Raw genomic sequence first — 25,564 nt, 5'->3', positions numbered from 1 at the left:
GTTGGAAGGGGTCTCTAAGACCATCGAGGAGAGTTTCCCATTGAGATTATATCAACCTTATATACAGTGTGCTCACGAAAGGCCCTTGATGAGAGGGGTCACTGTGGCCACAGTCCTTTCTGGGATGCTACAACTGAAAATGTGTGGGAATAGCAGAGCCCTCCATTTTTGGCACTCTTACATTTTTTCTAGCAGCACACCAAAGCAGAATAAGAAGAGCAGACACATTAGTCCTCTACATCAGGTTTAACTGGAAGTGGAGATACCTCCAGGCTCAGCCCTTGAACCTGCCCAAGTGCTGGGCATTTCTTATTTGAATCCTTCTGGTGTAGAGCAAGAGTCACACAGACTAAAACTTTCATGTATTTATTTTGTTAAGTTTGCTTCTTTTCCATTTCAGTGGCCTTTCATTCTTTTATTGAGGTGGGGAAATTCAATCTTCTCCTTGCCATTAATAGGAGAGAAGAGTTACTTCCCCATGCCCCTTCTCTTTTCCAATATAAGGATAAAATATCTGCAACATTCAGGATAAAACGGAAAAGCTGGCAGCAAAGTTTCTAATCATTTTAACTGGTCATGGATCCAGTTGAACTGGAGGGATAGTCTCTTCCTAACCCTGCCCCCCTTTGATCACTGTGGCCTTTACAGCACAGTTGCCACAACTACTACCCTAGATCCCATCAAGTCCTTACTTGATCTACCATGTTAAGGCCTGGCTGTATCTTTCACATATGGGCTTGAGGAGTTCAGGTATATTGGCTCAGCAGGAGAAGAGGTTGTACTTGTTCAGGTTTGCTGTATGCCACCCCACCCCCACCTTGTTAATAAATGTATATTTAACAATGTCTGGAGCATATGAAGTGATAATAACTAAATCAATACCTCCCTCATTGATTGTCCAGGATCCTTGCACATGACACATGCGGCGATGCAGTAATTTTCCAGCTAACTAGCACCCTGATCTACAGCCCTGCTATTGATTTACCATTGTATTGGGCAAGCACTGAGTGTTGTTGCTTATGCTTTTATTCAGCCTCCTTTTCTGATTCATTCATTTATTACTGGACAGGGGCGATCATCTGAGAGACTTTCTGAAATTGGCCAGCGAGAGTAGCCTGTTAGACTCCTGTAAACAAACCATTTTCTGTCAGTGCCAGCCCCTTCCTTCCCAAGCTCCAATTTCTGTTGGTTGGCAGTGCTCTTTACTATGTTTGAAGATGCTGCCTAGCTCACAGCCACCAGTTGCTCCACATCCGGCATCAAGGGACAAAGCAGAATGTAATTGGTTCAAACATCATACTCAGTTTCCTGTTTGCCCTCTTTGCTCTTAACAGGTACCTGAATGCAGTACAAGGCCTACCCTTCCCTATCCTACTCTACTGCTGATAGCTACAGCCATTGACATAGCAAACAGAATAGAACAAGTGAGACCTGCAATAAAACGTCGCAGTGCGCAGTGTTACTGTTCAGGGTGCCAGCCAGCCATGCCTTTTTTTCAGGGTATTCTATTCCACCCCAACCCCCATTTCCATATTTTCCCAAACTGTCAGCATTCTGTGCCCAGTGAGCATGCTCAGTCCTCACCATAGTATTGAGGTTTCCCATCTCTAGGCTTTTTTCTAAATATTTTTTATGCAAGCCTACTGATACCTACCGCATTTTTGTGGATAGTGCTGTATTGGCTGCCTCAGGATTCACATTTGGATAATGAGTTCCTTATTAGTATATAACAGGTGCACAACCCATGGACCACGTGTGCTGCCCCACGGCCTGTTAGGCGGCCCCCATGACCCCCACCCTGCACTACTGCTGAATCCTCTTCCCCCCATGCACATGCCAAGTTAGGGTTACTGCTTCTGCATCGCTAATGGTGGCAGGGAAGCAGTGTTCTCAATTGAAGTTGCTGGGGGGAGGCACCCCCACAACCCCGAAGTCACCTAGATGGCTGCTTCTGGAAGCAGCATTCCTGATCAGAGTCATTAGGTGAGGGGGAGGCTTTAGCCTCCCCCTTCCATCAGGGACCCTGACGCAACCTTCCCATCCACACCCCTACAATCTTACATAGGATTGTGGGGATGGAGGTGAGGTTAAAGCCTACGCGTGCATGCATACACACAGCATCTATCTTTCACAGGATCACTGGGATGATGGGGAAGTTAAAGGGTCCCTATCCCACCCCAGTGTGTGTATGCACAGATGTGCAGCCCCTGGCCGCATAGCTGACACAAGATGCAGTTCTCGGGGACAAAAAGTTGTTCATCTCTGGTATACAGAATATGGATCCTGCTAAACTGTAGAGCTTTGTTGGCATCTACTGGATTCTGTACCTAGTGAAGCACCCAAAGAACTGCCCTTTGTCAGACTTCTAGTCTCTCTCATAGAGGGAGTAGCTGTACTTTTTACATAAGACAAAAGTGTCCTGACACAATAGTAAGAATAATCTGTGTCTGTATCTGCGCTGTATCATCTTTCACAACTCTTCTGTTTTCTCTTGTTAGCAAAGCGGTGAATATTTTGAGGAGAAAAATGCAGTGCTATACTAAAGAAACTAAAATTGCTTCCTTGATATAAATGTAAATTTTCATGGTAATTTACTTAATCTAGTTGATTCAGATTGCAAGAGTTGGATTTTCACAGAATTTAGAATTTTTGAATGTGGATTGGAGTAGTGAGGATGACCATAGAGTAGCGAGGATGATCATTTTGCATAGAAGTGCCTCCCCACTTCCTGCAAAAAGACCTTGCTTTGAGTTTGGATGCTAGTTGCTCTCCTGATCTGCAAGAGGCTTGCAGTTACTGATGTATTAGTTAATGAGTACTGGCTGCTTATTCCATCTGCTGACAGAATGTTGCACAGATTTTAACCCTAATAGCCAAGTACTTTTGCTTCTCTATGTGAACATAAACTACTTTTTTCTCCTCCTTCCCTCCCCACACCTCAGAATACTATACACTGATGACCCACTAGGACTTTTATGTACTTTGTACCTTATTCTTGGCCTTTGTTTTTAAACCTTACTTGAGGTTTGGCTGCTATAGCTGATTCTCAAGCCTGCAGACTAAGCTTATTTGACTCTTTGACTCTATCTGTTCAGTCACTCTTACTAGAAGCGAAGATGCACCCTGCTACTGTGCGGTTTTGCCTACTATACTTGGCACATAATGAAATCAGTGAAATGTTTCTAAGAACTCAGTCAGCCCTGACTTTGTCATCTATTTTAGGATTACAGAAGACTCAGCAGTGACAACGTTTGAGGCGCTAAAGGCTCGAGTCCGCGAGTTAGAAAGGCAGCTTTCCCGTGGGGACCGCTATAAATGTCTCATTTGCATGGTGAGTAGCTTGCCAGTTTGATCATGAATAAGGAAATTACTCTGTACCTCCACCTTGTCTATAGCAAAGTGGCACAATTGATACTTTCTGTGGCAAAACTGTAGCCTTGTTCCTTATCTCTGGGGAAATGGCACAACTTTCTCTTGCTCAGGAGTCGGTTTCAATGTGTGGTGCTGTGGTATAGTTTTAATTGACAGCTTGTCAACTCTGGTGTTTCTTTTAAATAAGCTACCTGCTCTATTAATCCTGCAGATCTCTCTGTGTCAATGTTTCTCTTTCCCTGCATCTGCTGTAAGGTGGGTATGGCCAGAAGGTAGGTCTGGAAGTACTCTGTGGTAGATGGGCAAGGATTTCTGACTCCCAGTGATTTAACAATAGCAACAACAAAATGAAGTGAGGGATCAATACACAGATGGATAGATATGCATACACATACATACATGCACACTCCTCTGAAATGAAGAAAGTTTGGGGTAACCGGGAGTGGTTTTTGTATGGAAGGACTGTGATCACTCTTCAGTTCTGATACTCAAAACAATTTCCTGAGTTCAGCATTCTTTAAGTCTAAGTTATATCTTTTGCACTGGGCTTCAGTTGGTTGATCTCAGGATTCTAGTAAAAAAACAAAGTAGATCCCACAAGCCCGAAGTGTTCCTGTTTCTGTTCCTGCTGTAAGGAGGTCAAAACACTCATTCTAAGGCCCACATAGGGCTTAAGTACAGGCCATTAGCCAAACTATTTCAAAGTTGTCAGTTGTCCGGATGATGACTGCCTGTCTGTTGTAGTTCACTTACTGAAGTGCTGAAGCTCCCTCTAGTGGCTTGGAGTCTGCAACTGTTCACATCTCCTCTTAGGACTTGTACAGTTTTCCAACACTCGTTGTAGCACTTTGGTTACAGGGGTGCTGGTATCTCTCCCCACTCCCCCCCCACCTCCATTTCAGGAAATGGCCTTTTCCCAGCAGTTTGTAATTATACTTGTAAGGCAAATGTTGTGTCTCTACCCACCCACTGCCAATACTGGCATGACTATCAGGCATATATTGGGTAGTACCCATACATTTCCCTTATGCACTTTTGAAACTGTCTTTAGAACATGTTTTTCTTAAATCCTTTAAAGAGTGAGTGTTTCCTCCATTGTATTGCTGCTGATACTATGACTGTATTGTGTTTTTATACTTCATTTCCAAATTAATGCTAGGGTGCCTTGCAGATAATTTTGAATAGAAATGAGGAATATAGACATATTTTTTAAAAAAAAAAATCAAGAAGAAAACTCAAGAGTACCCTCTTTCCCTGTAACAGTGATCAATTCAATCCTTTCTTATTTTTCTTTGAAGAATGAGTACTTCTCTTGTCCTGGCCATTTTTATGTAAGAAAAGGCCTTGTACTAGCAGCAGTTGTCAACAAGAGGCTCGGGTCATCTTGATATAAAGCAGTCTGTTCAAGATAACAGTTAATAGTGTTTCTGGCATCATCTACCATCTGACTATATCCCATTGTTCACAGTTGTGGGGAGGGATGTACACGGGGGTTGGACTCGATAGTCTTACAGGCCCCTTCCAACCCTACTATGCTATGTTTTTTAAAATCCGTTCCGTCTGTGTTTCACGGATTGTCAAGTGTCTTTCATTCCATTGGCCATTGGTGGAATTGGGGTTTTTTAGGGATGTACGAGAATTACATTCCACTTGTGCTAATGCACGTTAGCGCTAATGTGCACTTGAGCTAATGTACATTAGCACATGTGTGCCTTAGCACAAATGCAATTCCTCCCCAAAGTGTAAAAAAAAAAAAAAAAAGACCACAAGTCTATGGAATCTGCATGATTTGGAAAAAGCCAGTCAACTGCGGAATCCACAGGTAGGATTCATAGAAATCCAAACTCATTTGAATCCTTTGCAGATTCTTCCAACATCCCTAGCTATGGGGCTAGAAGGTGTTGACCATAACAGTTCCTTGTGGCCATCTACAAGTAAATGTACTGTGCTGCATTGCAGTTGTGCTTTCCTTGAGGCTACACTACCTTACACTTCATGCCTTTCCCATTGTGCAAGTAGTAACCCCAGAGGTACTGCATAGGAACTGGAACTAATGAAAATTAAGGTATATTGGTGTGGTAGCTCCTCTCCATTCTGCCCCCAGAGTTTACAATCCAATGGGGGATTACCCAGAAATTTAGAGTGTTTGATGAGACTATCTCCACTTCCTTTCCACAGGACTCATACACGATGCCCCTGACGTCCATCCAGTGCTGGCATGTGCATTGTGAGGAATGCTGGCTGCGGACTCTGGTAAGGCTCTTCATTTCTTGGGTGGTGGGACACAGATAGTTCCTTGTTTTTCCTAGATGAAATTACAGTTGCATTGAAATCTTCCCTGGGATACAGTTAGTCATTTATTTTAGGGCATGTGGCTCCTCCCACTTTCCCCTCTAACCTTAGTGGCTTGATCTCACACCTTCTAGCTTACCATTGCTGCATGAGAGAGAGTCAGTTGGAGTGCCACTCAGCCTTATTTCCCATGGCACAGATTGAGTGACAGCCTAGGATGGGAATCTCAAGGACTTTGACACCCTGGGCAGCATCCCCTTAAGACTCCAGCCCATTGGTTTTCATTGTACTGCCATGCGTCATTTGCCCATCTCCCAGTCCTTTTGTAGAAGGCTAGTTTATAGGGCTGCGGTGGCTTAGTGGTTAAGACGCTGAACTGCAGACTGGAAGGTCGGCAGGTCAGCAGTTCGAGACCCGAGTGCTGCGTGACGGAGTGAGCTCCCGTCTTCAGTCCCAGCTCCTGCCAACCTAGCAGTTCGAAAGCAAGAAATTGCAAGTAGATAAATAGGTACCGCCTCGGCGGGAAAGGTAACAGCGTTCCGTGCACCTCGGTGTTCAGTCATGCCGGCCACATGACCACGGAAGTGTCTTCGGACAGCGCTTGCTCTTCGGCTTAGAAACGGGGATGAGCACCGCACCCTAGAGTCGGACACAACTGGTTGGGGACACCTTTACCTTTACCTTCTTAGTTTAAATTAGCTCTGGAAGCTGTGGAATGCATCTTCCTGTATTATATTCCCTTCTCAATACTAAGGCTGCAATCTTATATCCACTTACCTGGGAGTAAGCCCCATTGGATTAAATGGATTCTATTTCTGAGGAGGCATGTAGAGGATTGTGATGTTAACCTCAAACTGTCATGGGTGCTGGAATGACCCTATATGGGAATATTTTAAAGACATTCCCTCTATAGGTAAAAAAAAGGAAAGCATGCAAAATATATACAGTGAGACAAGGAGTTGCAAAGCCTACTTGTAAAAATGAAACAGTGTAAATAATACTGTATTTAGTTGTAAATTAACATGGCTTAGTGGTTGGATAAGCACTATTGTTCATGGAACATATGATAAAGTACCAATGGAAAACTTGATTTGAGCCAGTGATTTAAACTGACGTCTTTTTTGCTGATTTAAATCATTGATTTAAATTGCCTTGATTTAAATCAATCCACCTTTCTATTTAGCTAGTATATTAGACAGAAAGAAAGGGTGCTCCAAGAGTATGAGTAAGAGTTAGTACTTTCAAAGAGCAGGATTCAGAGGTGATCACAGGCATAGATATTTACAGTGATAGAATTTTTCTGTGGCAGTGGTTTATGGGGAGGAAGATACTGACTCTATGAGTGGATGCCTGTGTGTGAGAGAGTAAGAATAAATCAGAATGTTTGTGTGTTGTGTATGTGCACATGCAAGAAGTATGAAAATAATTCTTTCTTTCAAAAATACAGAGAAGCAGCCAAAATATGCGATCCTGTACCACACAAACTGCTTGAACACATTTTCAGATTTTCTAGACTTTGATCAAGAGATTAAGTATCTTGCTATTTACAAGTTACAGAGATGTACATCTCCTGGATACTCCCGTACACGCATCTCAAGGATGCACAGATAGGGTTAAGTAACATGAGAAGCTGAACTATAAAGAATCAGCAGTCATAAAACTTATTTCATCCTAATGAATATAACTGCATCAACCTACAAACATAATCAAGCCTTTTTCAACAAATTTGTCATCCAAATGTTCTGTATTTTTCAGAAAGTAACTTAGAAGGTTGGCACCAATACAGAAATGCAGTGGCCATGTTTGCATGGAATGGTAAGCCAGGATTACAGGGAATCTTGGCTTGCTGTGAACAATCTGCATGCTGGTGCGTGCGACCTATTCGCTCCCACTTGGCTCCCGCTATTTACAAGCATCTAAACAAACCAGAAATGGTTTGTTTAGCGTGTCGACTGAACCTGGGATTCTGGCTTTTGTGCCATTTACAAGCTAGGATTCTTAAACCAAGGATAAATCCTGGTTTACAATCCTGGCTTTTAAAAGGCACAAGGATCCCAGGTTCAGACCACATGATAAACATTTCCTACACGTGCTAGAGAGAGGAGCCAAGCAGGAGCGAATACACTGCTTGCGTGGTAAACCAGGATTCCTCAAAACCCTGGCTGACTGTTCCATGTAAATGACAAAATCCAAAATAGTGCAAAGCGATATTTATTTAAGGATCCTGACACATTTCAGCCCTCAGCTTTTCCTAAGTGGGAAAAGTGTATAGAAAGACAGATCTGCTCTGGGCATAGAACTCTAAAAAAGAGTTTACATATCCAGAGCTTTTAGCAAGCTGGCCTGGGAACCTGTTGAAGGGTGGGGTATAATGTCCTTAAACAAATAAGCAAGCTGAGGTTAGTATTTCTATAAACTGCTTTTGCCCCAAGGAAGGGTGTATTGGCATTTTTGTAAACATTGATTTGCACCATTTTCGATTTTTGCTGTTGTGTAGTATTTCACAACCAGCGAGCTATAGAATATCTTATTTTTTACTTATAGGTGTGCAGCCCTCCCTAATGGCATGATGGAATGGTCCTAATGCACACTTTTAAAATACCCTTTGCATTTTCTGGAGAAAAAAACTATACATTTTATAAGCTCAAAACAAATAGTGGCTTAAACTTAGAACACCCTTTCTGAGAAATATGTATTTAAAAGAAATAATACCTCTGAAAGGATATAAAGAACAAACCAAAAATAGTGGCGTTTTCCCCATCTACTGATGTTTGGTGAAATTGTTGTCTACCTTCAACTCGCACAAAAAATGGAGATGTAAGACAGCCAGTTTCAAAGTGTTGAAAAAGCCAGTTTTCAACCCTGTTGAAAAAGTATAATGCCTGATACAACTCTCAGTAGTAATGTGCCTTGCTTGTAGGCACATTCCTGTCACACTATTGTAACAGATGTGGGCCGTTTCCTGTGAAAAAAGTAGTATTTATTTAAAACATTTTTATACCACCCTTCATTAAATTATATTCCAGGGCAGTGTACAACGAAACAGTAATATCTATATCATAATATATCATATCCTAAGATGATCAAGTGGATGTCCACAGTGCCGCTTTCACAGATCCTGAATGTTATATTATCCAAGCAAAGCAAATTTTTGTATTCTTGTGGGATACTAGGATGTTCACACGCAACGATAATCCAGGAATCCTGGCTTAATAAACCATGATGTGCTGTGTGCCAGTGCATACAACCTGTTTACTCCTCCCTTGGTGTGAGCAGGTAAGCAAACCAAGAAGGAGAGCTTCATGTGACAACTGAATCCAAGATTATGGTTAAGTGTACCCAAACAAACCAGGATTCATGAGCCAACAACTGACCCTGTTTTAAAGCAGTATGAGCGCACTTAACCATAATCTTGGGTTTGGACATTTCACAAAGCTCTCCCTTTCATGGGTTGTTCCAGGGCTGTTTAGCAAAGTGGAATTGGGCAAGTGATCAGGAACCAGCTTCTTCACTCTCTCCTGCACACTCACGAACAACCCATGGTTTGTTCACCATGGGTGAACCTGGTCAATGTGTCTCTTTTCCAGTGAAGGCAGAGGATCAGCAAAACTCCAGAACTTATGCAAGATCATGCACATCTTCCCTGGGCAATATATGCATATGTTAAGGTTGCGTGCATCTTGAGTGAAACACAGGATTGCCCACCTGTATCTTTTAAAAGTGACATCCACGGCAGTCCTATTAAAAGAAAATGCAGCAAAAACTATTTTCAGAGGGGAGCAGTATTTAAAACTTGAGTATGGAGATATTAGTGAGGGGAGGAGCATGTTCAAGTTGATGCCTCACCAAACTCTAAATCTTGTATTCAGTCAGTGCAGGGAATGTGCACAAAGTTGGGAATTGTGCAGGGGAAGCAATTAATAAGCAGCCACTCATCTGTTCCCCAGCTCTTGCCTTCTCCCTACAGCCCACAAGTTATTAAAGAGGGCCTTTTGCAAGGCAGGCGCTGTTCCCTCTCTCACTTTTTAAAAAAATCTCGGCCTATGTTCGCATGTTTCTAATGTAACCATTAAAATGTAGCCTGAAGACACCAATAAAAACCCTGGAACGCCGTAGTGCTTTTGTGTCTTGATCAAAGTCAATGTGTGTAATCTCGTTAAGGCTGCCCTTCCCTCCCCCTTCTCCTCTTTATGAATTTAATGGCATGCGGCAGCTGGGCTGGGTGTTTCATACTCACCATCCTGCATTGTTCTAATTAAGGTATCTCCTTTTATTTTGGGCACAAAAGAGACGCTTGTATGTGCATGTTGCTTTTCTTAATCTAGCGAGAAACTGTGGGATAATGGATTTAATAACTGCCGCAAGTTACCTTTTTCTGGATGCAAAGCTTGCCTCCCTCTTGGTGAAGAGAGTGCAAAGAGCCCTGTGTGTGTAGCACACATGGAAAAATGTGCTTTGCAAAGGGGGCAGCATATTTCTTGTGTTGTGCAGTAAACAATTTGTTGCACTTAATGGGAGTTATGGGGGGTAGGGAGGCTGGCTCGCTGAGCTTCCTTCCTGACATGTTTGAACATTTCTGGAGGCCTGCCATTCTTCCCCCATTAGGGAAAAATCAAGCTTTTCCTTCTGTGTCTGTGTTTTATATGACCAGGCTAAATGCTTGCTTAGATGACTTTGTGCTGTGGGCTAAATAAAGGAACTGGAAGCGAAGTGGGCATGACATTCTTAAAACTTGGATAGGGAGAAACATGCGCCTGCCTGAGCCCAAGTATATTCAGTGTTCGCTAACACAGAAATAAATGAAGGACTGATTTCAAGCTTTTCCTGCCCTCTGTTTTCGACTGGCTGCACAGGAATGACTGTAGCATCCTTGGCTCTGGGTGGTGGTTTTACCTGCTAATCCAGGAGTGCAGAATCATTTTGGGCCCGAGGGATGAATTCAAATCTTGGAAGGGTCTTGGGAGCCCCACTCCAGCGGTGGGTGGGGTCTAAAGCAACGGGTGTGTGGCTGCAGTCAAATTGTAGATGTGGCCAAAGGGTGGAGCCTGGTGAATAATTCAGTTATTTATTTTACCAGTCTACCAATCTCTCTGTTCTATGCATGTTTAGTCAGAAGTTAGCAAGCTGTTTCTTCCCTCCCCCATGCATGTTTACTTAGAAGAGCAAGCAAGAGCTCAGGTCCTATGCATGTTTACTCAGAAGTAAGCAAGAGCAAGCAACAGCTTGAAAGAAAAAGCTATTTTTCTCATGCGTGCGCACGCATGCATGCGCACACACACACTCAAAAGAGTAAGCTGCAGGTCAGGTCCTATGCTATTTACTCAGAAGCAAGCCATTGCTCCCCCCCCCCAGATGTTTACACAGAACCCAAAAAATGTTTACTCAGAGGTAAGCCAAAGCAAAATAGAGCACATCCCAGTGTTAGGGACTTGCCCCCTTTTACAGGTAACGGCAGGTTAGCACAGTGCATGTCTACTCAGAAGTAAGCATTGCATTGCAAGGCACAAGCAAAATGTAAAGCACAAGCAAAGCAGAGGATTTTACAATGAATCCCCAAGAAAGAGAGGAACAGTTTCCTCCTCCCCACCCCTTTTGAATTTCTCTCAAGGGCAGAAAACAAAACTGAGCCAATGCAAGATGAAAAGAAGGATAGGCTTCCCCTCTCCTCTTCATTTCTCAGTGACTGACTGACTTAATAGTCTTAATACTGCCAGCAAACTGGAGCATTTTCTCAAAAGTAAGCCATCCCGCAAAAGCAGCCCCCATCGCTATTTGTCTCCATTATTTAAATCGCAGCCAAACCAAGGAAGTATCTATAGACGATGGGAGATGAGGGCTGGGATTCCAAACTCAGAGCTCCTGAAAGGCAGACCTTTCTGTAGCTCTGAGCTAGGGGAAACAGCAGCCTTTATCTCAAATCTTTGAAAAATAAGTTTCTACTATAAAAGTTTCCACCTGTAGAAAGCTTGGAGATACTTTTTTTTTTGCCTTGCTGAGGAACAGTGAAGGCAGGGAGCCATACATAAGGCAGGAAGGGTTGGCTGCAAAGCTTGCAGCACAATGAAACATAGAAAGCTGGCCATGACAGCCCGCTTTTCCTTCCTGCTGCATGGTCCCAGGTTCCTCTAAAAGCACTTTGGCAGCCCCCAAGAACAGATCAAAGCTAGGTGGAGGTGTGGTTTCAAAACGTGGCTGTGCCAACCAGGAAAGGCTTCATGGGCCAGATAACAGAGCTCTGTGGGGCAGATTATGCCCACAGGCCAGATATTCTGCACTGCTGTGCTAATCATTAATATGGCACTTTCACCGCATGAAGTTTCTTTCCATCATTATCATTTCCATCTCCACAAGAACAGTAGTATTCTGCTGCTTTCTGATTTTCCACCTGGGGAACTATAGCTGTAACAGTCCTGACATAAAAAAATATATATCAGTAACTATATTTCTGAAAGGGAACAGTGTTTGAAGTTGGCTGTGGAGTTAGATGAAAGGAGGAGCAACTTCAGGACTACCCACAGCTATGAGGAGAACAATTCAGTGCTGTTTGCGAGTCCTCAGTGGTTCCCACCTGGTCACAACAGACAAATCCAGCCACAGCAAGTATTCCCAAAGTAAAACAGTAGAGCAATTTGGGACATAGGAAGGTATTAGCATCTTCCTCCACATGTATAAAATGAAAATTCATAGCAGAAAAACAAGGTCTGTTTTCCAAATACCAGACTTCCTTCTCAGGATTTGCATGAACTTGAAATCTTGCTATGTAGTATAGGTAGTAGGGCGACTCTTTCAGCTCATGCCCAGGTCCTGATATTACAACAGTCATAGATACTGTATCATGGTACTACTGATCACTTGTGCAGTAAAATGTCAAGAGGAAAAATTAAAAATTGAGCACACATTGAAGCAGTCATACGACCTTATCTTCCCCATGTGCCTTATATGTACTCCCATATATTTCGGAGTTGTGACAAAATTAAAAAAAACTTTTTTGGCAATTACTATTGGACTATATTGAACAGATTACAGGTTATAATCCAAATGAACCACTAAGGTACTATTGCATTATTTGGAAGGTTCTGTAGATATAATTGATGTTGAGTTCATTACAAATTTATTAACAGCAGCCAAAACGTCAGTAACTATGTACTGGAAAAAGAAAACTGCTCTGCCTGTATCAGACTGGTTTTACAGGATTTGGGATATAGCTGTAATTTACATGTTATATCCAAGCTCATGATAAGCAAATATTTAAACATCAGTTCATAAGGAAATTGTCAACTTTATTAATTTTTGGAAAGATAACTTTGGAGATGATGTATGTCGTTATTCATTGTTTACACTTGTAATGAATTAATCTCTTATGTATTCACCTTTGATATTTTCATTAATTATAGGGAAACTATCCGTGTGTGTATATATGTCTATTTTTCCCCTAAATGTATAGAATAAAAAATCAAAACTTGAGTATACAGTGAAGCAGTCTTATAGCCTTATCTTCCCCACGTGCCTCATGTACTCCCAGCCCAACATGCCTTCAGGGTCTTGGAAATTAGCCCTAAATAATATTAGGCTGGTGCATCTAAGCCAAGGCTGCTCTTTGTGCCTGTTTTGATACAGCTGTATAAAAGCATATAAAACTAGTTTTTGAAGCAAAAAAAAAACCTGTTTTCTTTAAAAATTCCCAGGATCCTTGAATTCTTCTGAGCTGATCATCCATTCAAATCTGCTGTCAGAATCCTAATCAGTTTCCACTGGTGATTGGAGATTTCCAACCTGTTAGGGAACATCTGACAAACCCCTCATTGTATAGCACCTTCCTCTTATCCTCTGATGTCAAATTGTTTCTTCACCTGCTTTTTAACAGAACTGTGTGATACAGAGTGCAGAATTTGCTGGGATCTCAGCATATATTTTTTGATAAAGCAGAACTTTCTGTGCTATCTTGGTTATCAAGAGACATTGGAAAATGCACAGGTAACACCTAAAAGGGGTTGTAGTGTATAGAAGTTGGAGTTCCTGTTACCTTCCTGGCAGTCTCTGTAGAGAATTTTCTCCTTTCCATTTAACCCAAGAGTCGTTCAATCATAACCTCTCCTCCTCATTTACTTTTGTGGGGGCGGGGTGGGGGAGGCATAACCCACTGGTGGAGCACATGCTTTTTTGCATAAGGCCCCAGTTTGAATCACTGGCATCTCCAGTTGAAGAATCTCAGGAAGCAGGGCTGGGACTGCTGCCTGAGACTATGGAGAGCCACTGCTAGTCAGACTAGATAGTACCAGGGTAGTTAGTCCAATGTGATTCAGCATAAGGAAGCTTTGTAAGTGTATTTGTACTGATCATTGCCACAGTGTTCCAAATTGTGAAAAATTCCAAATGCTGGAACTGCATGCAATCCAAACAAAAAAAGTCATGTATTGTATGGCTGCATCATTTATTGGTGAGTTGTTTGGTGATAAATGTATGAAGTGCCTGAAATTGCTAGGTCCTGTACAAAAATTAAAAGCAGTGTAGTTCCTGCCTTCAGGCTTACAGTTGAGAGGGTAATGATACATACAAGGACAAAGGGAAAATAAAGTTAAGGGGAAGGAGGGTCAATAGGGACAAGCCATGGTGCTCAACCTCACTCTTTGTAAGAACACATCAAGTTCTTACTAGCACCGGCCCTATTACCTGGCTTTCACATTGTTTTTAAAGCCGTTCCCTGGATATCTCTCTCTTCCTCCATACACTCTATGCAGACTTGTGTGACAGCATAGCATGGGTGTTAGAAAAAATTTTATGCTCCATTAATGCTCTAGAATTTTGTGGTCTTGACTCTCTCCATTCTTTGATATGTGCACCTGGGTCCTCCCAGCCCATCTATAACATGGTGGTTGCATACTTCTCTTGGTCAAGGCACTGATGAGCTTTTAACCTTTGAGTGAAATTTGTTGTTCTCCCTAATCTCCACTGGCAAAGCTCCCCACTTTTTTTTAGAACAGGAAATGGAATTATCTTGGGCTGCAAATGTTTAGTTTTCTGAGGATTAAAGCAAAATTCTCCATCTTTTTCTCAAAGCACTCTTCTTTCCTGACATGGTGTGAGATATAATGACTTTGCAAAGTGGGTTGTACTCGTTATTTTTCAAACTCCCCAAAGTGATTAGCCCACATTCTAGATCAATCACTTGCCAAATTTTAATTAAGAATGCGTGGGGGCAAATAAAACCTTCTCTTCATCATTCCTTTTTGGTGCTGTGTTTCAGCCCTGGAGCTACATTTTGCAGCCAGGTTTTATAAACTCTGGAAAACTGGGGTTTATAACGGAAAAGCTGAGGTGGCCTTCAGTGCAGCATACACTGCTGTTACCCATCAAGGCTTTTCCATGGGGCCACGATGAAAGGAGCAAGAGGACATTTCAGGTTTTTTTTTCCATGTCCAACAGGTGTGGCTTATTATTCCACAATATTTTTATTTCAAGGGAAAAGTTTTGTAACCCCAGCTGGCAGGTGAGCGAGATGGGGTTGGGGGAAGGAAGTCCTTTTTCATTGGCTCTGTGCCAGTGCATGAGACATGTTTAATTGTCTCATGTAACTAGTGCTTTATGTAGGACTGAGAAAATGTTTAAATGGAAGAATGACCCTGCAAGTGCCTTAAACGTCCATCTCTCCCAGCCCACATCCCTGGATGTAATCAGCAGGTCTTGTAGTTTGCCATTTGAGATGCAGTTTCCCTGTATGACTGGGGGTGAGGATTGTTCTCAGAATAAATGGTTCACATTAAGTTTCCTTTATTTTCATGCTTTAGTCTTGTTTAGCATCTGTATACCAGTTCACAGTGTAAAAGTGCTTTACAGTTATTTCAGTTACGTTCAAGCACCTCTCTGGTATAGACTTCGCTTAAACAGAAATTTGTACAAGATTATCCACTGAACAAGGACTAGAGACACAGTCTCCCATATCCAAAGCTAACATCCTGGGTGCATAGTAGTTGTGTTGTTGAGCAGGGTTAATGGATAGATGGATTTTTTCATGATTATTAGGTCAGGAGTTGGTATAGGTTGCAAAAAAAATACGGTTGGGGCTCATGACACATTGACCAATTCACACAATCAAAACATGCTACATTGGGCCACAGCGCATGCTGGGAGGGATTTGAATATTCAACACCTGGCCGCAGCTTGTCATGTCATGTGAACCCAGGGAGCAGGGTTGTGCAAGGGTCAAACAACCTTCATATAACCCATAGTCTGTTGTTGTGTGAGGGTTGTTTAACCCTCACACAACCCTGCTGCCTGGGTTCACATGACATGGGCGTTGAATATTCATATTCCTCCTGGCATATGCCACAACCCACCATGATTTAAATAAGCCACAGTGGGCTATTCGATCATGCAAGCCAGCCCACTGTGGACATAAGAAGTGTGAAGAGTTGTTCTGGGACACCTTATTCCCCAGATCCTATTTGGTTTCTGAGAGTGCTGACCTAACCTCCTGATGTTGCTGGGCAACTAAAATGATCAAGGGGCTGGAGCAACTCCCCTATAAGGGAAGAGTATAACAGCTGGGATTGTTTAGCTTGAAAAAAAGGTGAGTAAGGGGTGTACAAAATCACACATGTTGTGCAGAATGTGGATAGGGAGACATTTTTCTCTCTCTCATAACACTAAAACATGGGGTCATCCCATAAAGCTGATTGATGGGAGATTCAGAACAGATAAAAGGAAGTACTTCTTCAGACAAAACATAATCACACTATGGAATTCACTACCACAAGACATAGTGATGGTCACCAATTTGGAAGGCTTTAAAAGGGGGTTAGATAAATTCCTGGAGGAGAAGGCTAGCAATGGCTACTAGTCCTGATGGCTATGTGCTACCTCCAATATCAGAGGCAGTATGTCTATGTACGCCAGTTGCTGGGGAACATGGGCGGGAGGGTGCTGTTGCACTCATGTCTTGCTTGTGGGTTTCCTGTCAGCAGCTGTTGGCCACTGTGTGAACAGAATGCTGGACTAGATGGACCCTTAGTCTGATCCAGCATGGCTCTTCCTATGTTTTTAGGTGCCCCCTTACTAATGGAGCAGAGCATGGAGGCCCCTCTCAATCCCTGCCAGGGATTCTGGTAGGGATGACCAAAGTCGCTTTATTTCGCTGAGACGGGCCCAATTTGAGCCCATCAGCTGTGCCATCCTGGAGCTGGCACAGCTACTTCCCCATACCCCATTGGGAAGAGGAATTTAAAATATTGTCATCCACCAGCCTGAAAAGCCTATCAAAATTGTCCCTGCACATCTTCCACCTTTGCCAACATGAGCTGGCAGGACTTTGAATGTGGTGGGAGATCTGCCACTCCGTTGCTTCCTGCCCCAAGCTGTATTCTCCAAACCTATAGGGTGAACCGTTCATGCTTTTCATGTTTTCTGCAGCCATGGGGGTTAGCAACATTAGAGCCAGCACTGATTATTGAAACATAATAGGATCCTAGACCTGCCACATGTCACGAATGTCCTGCAACCTGGTGAAGCTGACATTTTTGCTTTCCTTGGAAACATTTTATGCAAACCATCTTGTCACATCCCATCCTATGGACCCCCTCAAATAATCTTACCTGTCTGGCAGAGAAGGATTAGGCACATTCCTGCCACTTCTCACCTTCCCAAGGTTAACCCTGGCACTAATTGCCCTCTTTCTTGGGCATCTACTGCCTACATAATGTGATGCCATTGCCAATTTATTTCTCCTGTCAATCAAAGCGACCTCCTGCCAATCAGCATAAAATCAGGCAAAATGCTTTATTTCAGTTGTCTCTTCCTTGTCCCTCTCCATCCACATTGACCAATGCAAGACATTTTGCTAGAAGTCAACAAAGGATGCTGATGTAAGTCTAGCTGCTTTCCTAGCTTACTCAGTGTAGATTTTAGGCACACCCGAATTTGTGGTGTACAGTTTGTTTTCTTGTTTTTATTGTGCACACTCACTACTTTCCTTTACTCTACCCTGTTTTATCCTCACTTTAATAAACTTGCTTAATTGGATTATTGGGCTAGATTGATTTATCTAGTTCTCCTTCAAGGTTTCTCTCCCCCCCCCCCCCCATTAACCAAACCATTTGGGCTACACTTACCTAGATACTGAGGAAGGGAAGACGGGCTAAGTACTGGCCAGCAAAGACTGAAACCTTTGCTGACTGTCTTACCCCTGGGTAAATGCCTAGAGGGCAAAGGAATCCCATCTGCCTCCACCAGGAGCAGCTGGTGGCAAAAAAACAGAATAAGCACAAGGATAGCTTGGTGCAGTGACCTACTCTGGAAGTCTGGCCATGGCTATTGCACAGTCTTGATAGGACAAGAAGGCTGGAGAGCTAGCACAAGAAATTCTGGTTATAGGTACAGACTTGGGTCACTCCTTGCAGGGCTTTTCTTTTCTCCCCCCAGGTCCCCCGTGGCAATAATGTATATCCCTACTTTGTCTGGTTTAATATATTAATAGGTCTTGTTTAGACTGATATCGAAAGGGCTTTGCTCAAGTTGTTTTGCATCTTCACCACCACCTCACTAATATTCTAAATCCTACCAGGCTTGTAAATCATTTCTGTGTTTTACGCAGCTGTCTCAGAATCTACCTGTTGAATATCTTCTCCCTATAACTTCGTTGCATAGGTGAACTCTGATTTCAGTACTATACAGTATATTCACAACCACAAAAGGGAGACTGGCTCATGGAAAGGAGACATGCCTATTTTTCTGCTGCTGAAGTTAGAGGCTAATTTTACTCCCATCTCATTGCACTTCTCAGCTACTTTCCGAGGCTGTGTTTGCCTCCAAAGAAGGCACTGCTATAACTCTGTTGTCTGTCATTTTTCTCATCTGCTTTCTGTCACATCTGCCACTCTGATGATGATAGGTATATCTTGACCCTGATTCTGAGACTTATTAACACTCCCTATCAGGTTAATTGACAAATGGTGTCAGGCACTGTTTTATTTCATTTAGTTCTCACACATCAAGTGTCTTTTTCCTTGCCCAGGCTTTGTGTTTCCTTGTTTCAGTGTCCCTTATCAGCGCAAATGGGGTTTTTTTATGCATGCTTACATGGAGGATGGGTTTCTTGTCATTGGCTACTAGAGTGAAAGGGAATAAAATTGTGGTCAGGGCTATGCATATTTAACAATCACAGAATGGAAAAAATTAAGTGAAAATAAGCTTTTAGAGCTCCATTTTTAATTTTCTTTAAAAAAAACGTTTCTAGCGTCAGCATTGTAAAGCAAGCACTTGAAAATAAGTAGAGGCTGTCTGCTGCCTAGACATATTTTATCTTCTTCCCTGGCCTGTGCTACCTTGGTCCTTGCCGAAATATTCAAAATTCTGAGAGTACACACATTTCATGGAGGGTGCCATCTCTTATCTGCTTTTGCCTTCCCCAACTTGTGCTTTCTGCTCTGTCTGTTGAATAGCATTACCCTGCAACCTAGAAGACATGAGAGAAACCCTGAGATCTCAGTGCCAAAAAAAAGTAATGTAGGTGGCTCAAAGAGTCTGTTTGAAAGTGAGAGTGAAAAGGGCTGTGATAGCGGGCAAACCATGAGTCAGCTCCTTCCTTTCCCCCCTAGTTATCTTTCACCATTGGTAATAACTTCATCTGCCGCTTCCCTAGACTGAGACCTAATCTATGTGATCTCTTTCCTGTGATTATTGGACACAACTTGTAACTTCTGACTGCCTCCTTTTGTATTTTGTTCTATTGTGATGTGGCTGAGGCAAGTGTCCTTGCTCTTCATAACTCTGTTTTCACTCAATCCCACATAGGGTGCCAAGAAGCTCTGCCCTCAATGCAACACCATCACCTCTCCAGGGGACCTCAGGCGCATCTACTTATGAAGGACATGGCTGCTCAGACCAGCTTGCCATACCATAGGGGACTGGGAGAAAGGATGGCAGCAACAACAAAAGACCCTTGAAAACAAAACTAGGGACTCCAAATGTGGACTAGAGGCTGAGGGAGCCGCACGATGCCTCTGCTTCCAGACCTGTCACTGGCGCCGCCAACTCCACGAGAAGGCCAAACCAGAATCCTTATTGTGAATTGCCCCTTTTTTTACAAACTGAAGTTCCGCGCCTGTCCCATTTCTCCAAGAGCTGGGCTTTCATTGTGGACAACTTGCAAGCCTTTCCAGGGGAGTGTCTAGGCAGCCAACCCAATCCCACAAGTCAACCTGAAAAGGTGTTAGATCTTCCACAGCAGGAACTCTCATAGCCTGTAACTTGTGTTCTCCACCTCTTTTATTTGTGGTGTTCTAGTGGTTTTTTTGTTTTGTTTTTTAAGTCAAAGAAAAAGCCTACACCCACACACCCACAAGGGCAGAACGAAGCACATGTAATATAGACTATATGTTTACAATGTTGTGTATAAATGGGATAGACTCCAACATTACATACTAATAATATGTTTCCTTTTTATTTTTTTCTTTGGTTTTTTTGGTTGTACTTTTTTTAAAAAAGAGAGAAAAAAATAAGCAGAGAACATTAAACCCATATTTTTCTTGGTTCTGCAAAGTTTTGGCATTAAAGTCATTAGTTTAAAAGAAATATATATATATATATATATATTATACATATATATAATATAAATGGTTTAATGTTCTGTGATGTATATTTCCTCATTCAGATATGAAGTTAACAGCTTCTAGTAACGGCTGTAGTTTTGCCCGTAACTTACACGACTTCTGGGGGGAAGTAGAGAAAACAGGATTTTTGTCATTAGTTATAGCTAATGGGGCTATTTATATAGAATCCGTATCCCACTGAAGCAATTTTCAGTTTTTCCACTGAAGAAAAGCAAGACATATACAGATAAGGCTTGCAAGGTTTTACCCCATTGTCAGCTGTGAAAAAAGACAAGAGTTTACATGAAGCAGGAAAAAGTAGAGAGTTGTCTTTGCCTACTGCAGCTGCCAATGTTGGTGAAGCTACACTCAGGCCAGTTTGTTTGTCTTTTGAAAGCTGAAGCCACCTTTTGTCCAAGCATTTTGCATTCACGTGGCTGTGAGCCAGTAACTATTGAACTCTTTTCTGCAGCCCTTCCTGTCCCATGAGAGTAAATGCAGAAGAACAGCAGAGAATACCATATTCCAGGCATCCTGTGTCTGAGCAAGAGTTCCCTCAGTCCTCTCTCCTGAAAGTTGGTGCATTTCACTAATCAGGCAGCTTCTGTGTCACCTTGGCATGTTGCCTTGCCATGTCCAGCTACTGCCAGACTGCTCTGAAATGTTTTTCTGCGATGGAGTTACTGGATGATGTCTCATCTCATTTTCAGAGGTTCATGTCCAAGAATATGCTTAATGTTCCACTTTTAGAAAGAAAAAGAAAGTAGGCATGTGCTGGCTTTGAGTGCCACTGGTCTCTCTTCCTCCAGCTTGAACTGTGACAATAGTGGAGCTTGATCTAGGTCTGCTCAGGATTGGGTCCATTTGTTTCCACAACATTCCTGACAGCAACCTTTACTCAGCCCCCTGTTCTGCATTTCAAAGATATCCCCAGCTGTGAGCCACATGCAGTCTGCTCACTACCTGCCTTAATCAGAAACAAACAACTGCAGTTTTTACATACACAGCCAAACGAGCCGATTGCATTCCACCCCAGAATTTTTTTACAAGGTTGCTGGGAATCTTGAGAGTGGAAGCTAGCAGCTTGCTTGACATTGGCAATAGCTGGCTTGGGGAGGCAAATGTGCCTGTCACGAATCACCTTTTAAAATGAAATGAACAGAGTTGCTGCTCGGGGGTCTCTTGCAAGGTACCTTTTTGGTTTCCCTTCTGGCTCATTCCATCTAATTTTAAATCTGTTTTAAGCACTAGAAGGACATGGTTGCACTGAAACTTCTGGTCATCTTCAGTCATGCTGTTGTCAAAATGATTGTTTTTATATGGATTGGTCTACATAGCACCACAAAAGGAGTTGTAGCTTGCAGTACAAGGTTCCATATTCCTATTGCAGTTTGGCCGATTATGCACTGAATGCAAGATGAGGACAGTTATTCTTACTAGAGTTTCGCTATTTGACTTCACCCCGGTACATGCACCATTGTCTTATGGGGAATAGTTTTGTACCCTTAGACAATTCTGAGCTTCCAAGGTGTCCAAATAACATCTAAAGCACTCAGCCACAATTGATGTAAGGAAGGTCCATCTGCCGTGGGTGTTAGGAGTGAAGGGGTGGGAGAAATACATTTTCAAGCAAGAGTTGATCTGGCATCCTAAATGGGCAGCAACAATCTGCAAGTGCCACAAAGCTTCTAGAGTCCCATATGTTCAGCCAGGAGATTCCTCCACTGGTATAGCACTTAAACTTTCCTAAATCTGTCATGGTGGGGACATCTGTGTTCCACCCAAACCTACTTATCCAGTACAATCAAGCAATCTCTGCTGGGACATTTACTGCAGAGCTACACTTCTCCCTGATCTGTTTGAGAATATGCTATGCTGAGAGGGCTCAATCTTGATGTCCCAGCAAATTGGCACTGGGAGCAAAGAACTTTCTCTGGTCCTGTGGACTGCTACTAAGCCAAATGAATATGAAAAATCACATATAACTAGTAGCCTTTATTTGTAAAGTTAATCTGTCCCTGCTTTTTTTCTTGAGGGAGTAGGGAGGGGAGAGAAGAACTGAATGGAAGATACAAGGGACTGACTTGTTAATTTCCTCCTTTGGAGCAAGGCACATTTTTCAGAACTCTCTGGCCATTCCCTCCTCTTCCTCAATTAGCTTGAAAAGAAATGAACTATCTTTGCCCAAAGATTCCCAGCTGCACAAGGTGATATTCAAGTTGTGTCGATGATTGTGTGTCGATGTATATTCTATAAAAAAGGTACTTGTCATTCCCCTTTGTAAACTACATTGACATTAATTAAATGAGTATAAAATCTTCCAAGTGTGCCTCCCGTCCTCTGCTTGCTTGCTCTAGTTTCTTCCCTTGCTTTAGCAGTTGCATAAACAAACATTTCTGTTTCTGCTTTCCTCAAATCTTTGTTCTTTTGCTGATGTACACGCCAGCTGTTAACTCATAGTTGTGTACAGCCACTGAATTAGATAAATTGACCTTTGTTGCCTCCCTCTGCTTCATTTCAAAAGTTTTTAGGTTAAAATACTGAAAAATCCACCTTTAATTTTTTTAAAGTATATTTAGGGTACAATCCTACAATACCTGTGAGGGTGTCACAGGGGCCATAGGATAAACAAAACTCCCCCCACCCACAGAGAGGGAAATCTGTAGGTGGAGAAGGAGGGCCACTCTCACAATCCTCCTTTGGGCTGTGGCATGAAGGCATTTCAAGAGAGGGAAAATGGGGGCATGGCATGGGCAGCTCTGAAGTTGCAAGATCTAAGCCTTCCCATTCCCCAACATGCCTCCCAGAATAGTGGGGGGTTGTGTGTAAACTGTACTATCCCTGGGGCTGGTAAATGTTATTTCCTTCCCTTTGAGAGCAATGGCAGGCATAAGGTGAAAAAGAGCAAGAGCCTGGAGAGGCCAAATCAGGAAAAGCAGCCCCTCTCACCTGCTCCGCCAGCATGAGACTTCAGAATATAGGAAGTATTCCTTCTGCTGATGCTTCTCCCTCACCCACCCCTGTTGGATCATTCTGTTAATCATGCCAGAGTAACATCTTGCTTTTTTCAATAAGAGGTACAAACTTGGTAGATCAGGGGTATACTGTGAAAGTAAGTTTGATTTCAGTAAGGCTTTCAAGAAGATCCTCTACAGTGTTCTTGCTGGCAAGCTGGCCAAATGAGGACTAAACAATGCTACTGTTTGGAGGATTCAAAGCTGGTTATAGACCATACCCAAAAAGTGCTCATCAGTGGCTCCTCATCAAGTGACAAGTGGGGAACTTCAGGGTTGTGTCTTAAGTCCAGTGTCCTTCAACAAAGGAGTAGGGGAGATGCTCATAAAATTTGTAGATGATACCAAATTAGGAGGCATAGCTAACAGAAACCACATTCAAAATGCTCTTGACAGGCTGAAGAACTAGCCAAAATTGACAGAGGTAAATCTAAAAGTTCTCCATTTAGGTACCCAAGTTCAGCTGCACAAATAGAGAATACATGGTACCTGGCTTGACAGCAGTACATGTAAAAAGAATCTGGAGCTACAACTCGCAACACCAGTCAACAGTGCAAACTGGCAGCCAAAAAGGCTAATGTAATTCTGGCCTGCATCAACATAAATGTCCAGTTCATAAGTAATGGTTCTACTGTATTCTGCTATATTCTCACTTGCAATATTGAGTTGGATTCACATTGCCTATTCCATGAATGGCAGGACCCCGTTCATGGAAGACACTGGGATCCAGCGGAGACTCCTAGCTGATTCCATCTTCCCCCAGAAGGTTGCCCAGCCCTCCAGCACAGATTTCCAGGAAGCACGGGGTTTCAGAGGGGACGGGGGAATCACAAAGACTGCCTTCCCAACCCCCTTCCTCCAGTTAAATGGAACTCCACTAAGCACTACTCTGGATCTAACCTGCTGTGTCCAGTATGGGGCACCATAATTTAAGGAAAACACAAACTGAAAAGTGTCCAGAAGAGGGTGACAGTGGGGCTGGAGAAAGGTTGAGTACTATGCAGAAAGGAGTCCTATACAGTAAAAGTTGAAGGGGTTGGGCGTGTTTAGCCTGGAAAAGACAAGAAGTGATGTAACAGCAATCTTCAAATATTTGAAGGATTGCTGTATAGATGAAGCAAAGTTTGTTTTCTGTTGTTCCAAGGGGTAGAACCCAAGCCACAGCTTCAAATCACAAGGAGGTGGATTTCACCTAAACATTGGGAAGAACATCCTGATGAGCTGAGCTCTTTGACTGGAAAACACTACCTTGGAAGGTGGTAGACTCTCCATTGCTAGAGTAGTGGATTTCCTGCATCAGGGAATTGGACTAGATGACCTTTGAGATCCCTCTCAATTCTATGATTTCCAGTTCTGGATGGGAAGCACTTTACAAAATGCAATGGTAATATGTGTAAAAAAAAAAAAAAAAGCTCAACCTCAAAGGATCATCTCCTTTTAGGTTTATCTTGTTTCTACTCATACCTCCTTTTGTGGCTATTTTCTTCATTCAGGATTAGCCCACATTTAACAAATGCTTTCATTTGCTTATGATCATAAACCCCCAAACATGTGGGCTGTGCCATAAGGGATACTTACGATGTGATACAGCACAAATTACACAAGTTGCTAATTGGAGATGGATTATATTAAAAGTGAAAAATGAAAAAATTATGGCTGATCAAGAAAGGGATTTGGGGGTTGTGGTGGCTAGCTCAATGAAAATGTCAACCCAGTGTCTGGTAGCTGTGATTAAGCAAACTCCTTCTGAAGATAAATAGGAAATGGATTGAAAATAACAACAATACCACTCATATACCTCAATTACACTTGGAATACTGTATACAGTTCTGGTTGCTACATCTCTAAAAGGATACTGTAGAGCTAGAGAACGTGCAGGAAAATGCAGCCAAAATTATCAGGGGGCTAGATCAATTCCCCTAAGAGAAAAAGTTACAATGTTTGGGGGCTTTAGTTTAGAAAAACATACGTATACCTTCTTATTTTACAGCAACTATATTTCGCAACTAATTTCCTTTCTCTTTGAAAAGGCATGCATTGATCTTTTTAAAAAGTAAATATTTGCTGTTGTGCTGCACAACATCTGGGTGCTTTCTGCTGTTTGCAAACTCAACTGGCTAATGCAGCCTCACAGGAGCTAAGAGCCATGCAGGAGACATTCCTATGCTAAGCTGTTTCTTTTCCTTTGATAAGCCCCTTCTCCTCTGCCTGTTGGAAACAGCAAAAAGGTATGAACAAGCACCCAGATTACATGTAGTGCAGCACAACAGCTACTATTTGCTTTTTCAAAAGCTCAATGCATGC

The 25,564-nt window shown here is 42.5% G+C and overlaps 1 protein-coding gene across 1 annotated transcript in view; it reads left to right on the top strand.

Moving 5' to 3' along the window:
* RNF220 (ring finger protein 220) overlaps positions 1-20,193 on the top strand; it is a 383,799-nt gene extending 363,606 nt beyond the window's left edge. Inside the window, exons 15-17 of the mRNA XM_084852730.1 lie at positions 3,223-3,331; positions 5,551-5,625; positions 19,450-20,193. Of these exons, the coding sequence (XP_084708856.1) occupies positions 3,223-3,331; positions 5,551-5,625; positions 19,450-19,521 (256 nt within the window). The 3' untranslated portion in view covers positions 19,522-20,193. The remainder of the gene's footprint in view (positions 1-3,222; positions 3,332-5,550; positions 5,626-19,449) is intronic.
* The last annotated feature ends 5,371 nt before the right edge of the window (positions 20,194-25,564 follow it).

This window comes from Heloderma suspectum, chromosome 4 (assembly GCF_057233095.1).
Source record: "Heloderma suspectum isolate Gila_16-S chromosome 4, 16-S_ref, whole genome shotgun sequence".
Taxonomy (NCBI): domain Eukaryota; kingdom Metazoa; phylum Chordata; class Lepidosauria; order Squamata; family Helodermatidae; genus Heloderma; species Heloderma suspectum.
Note: the sequence above shows the minus strand (reverse complement) of the source record. Positions and strands in the feature narration are given on the sequence as shown.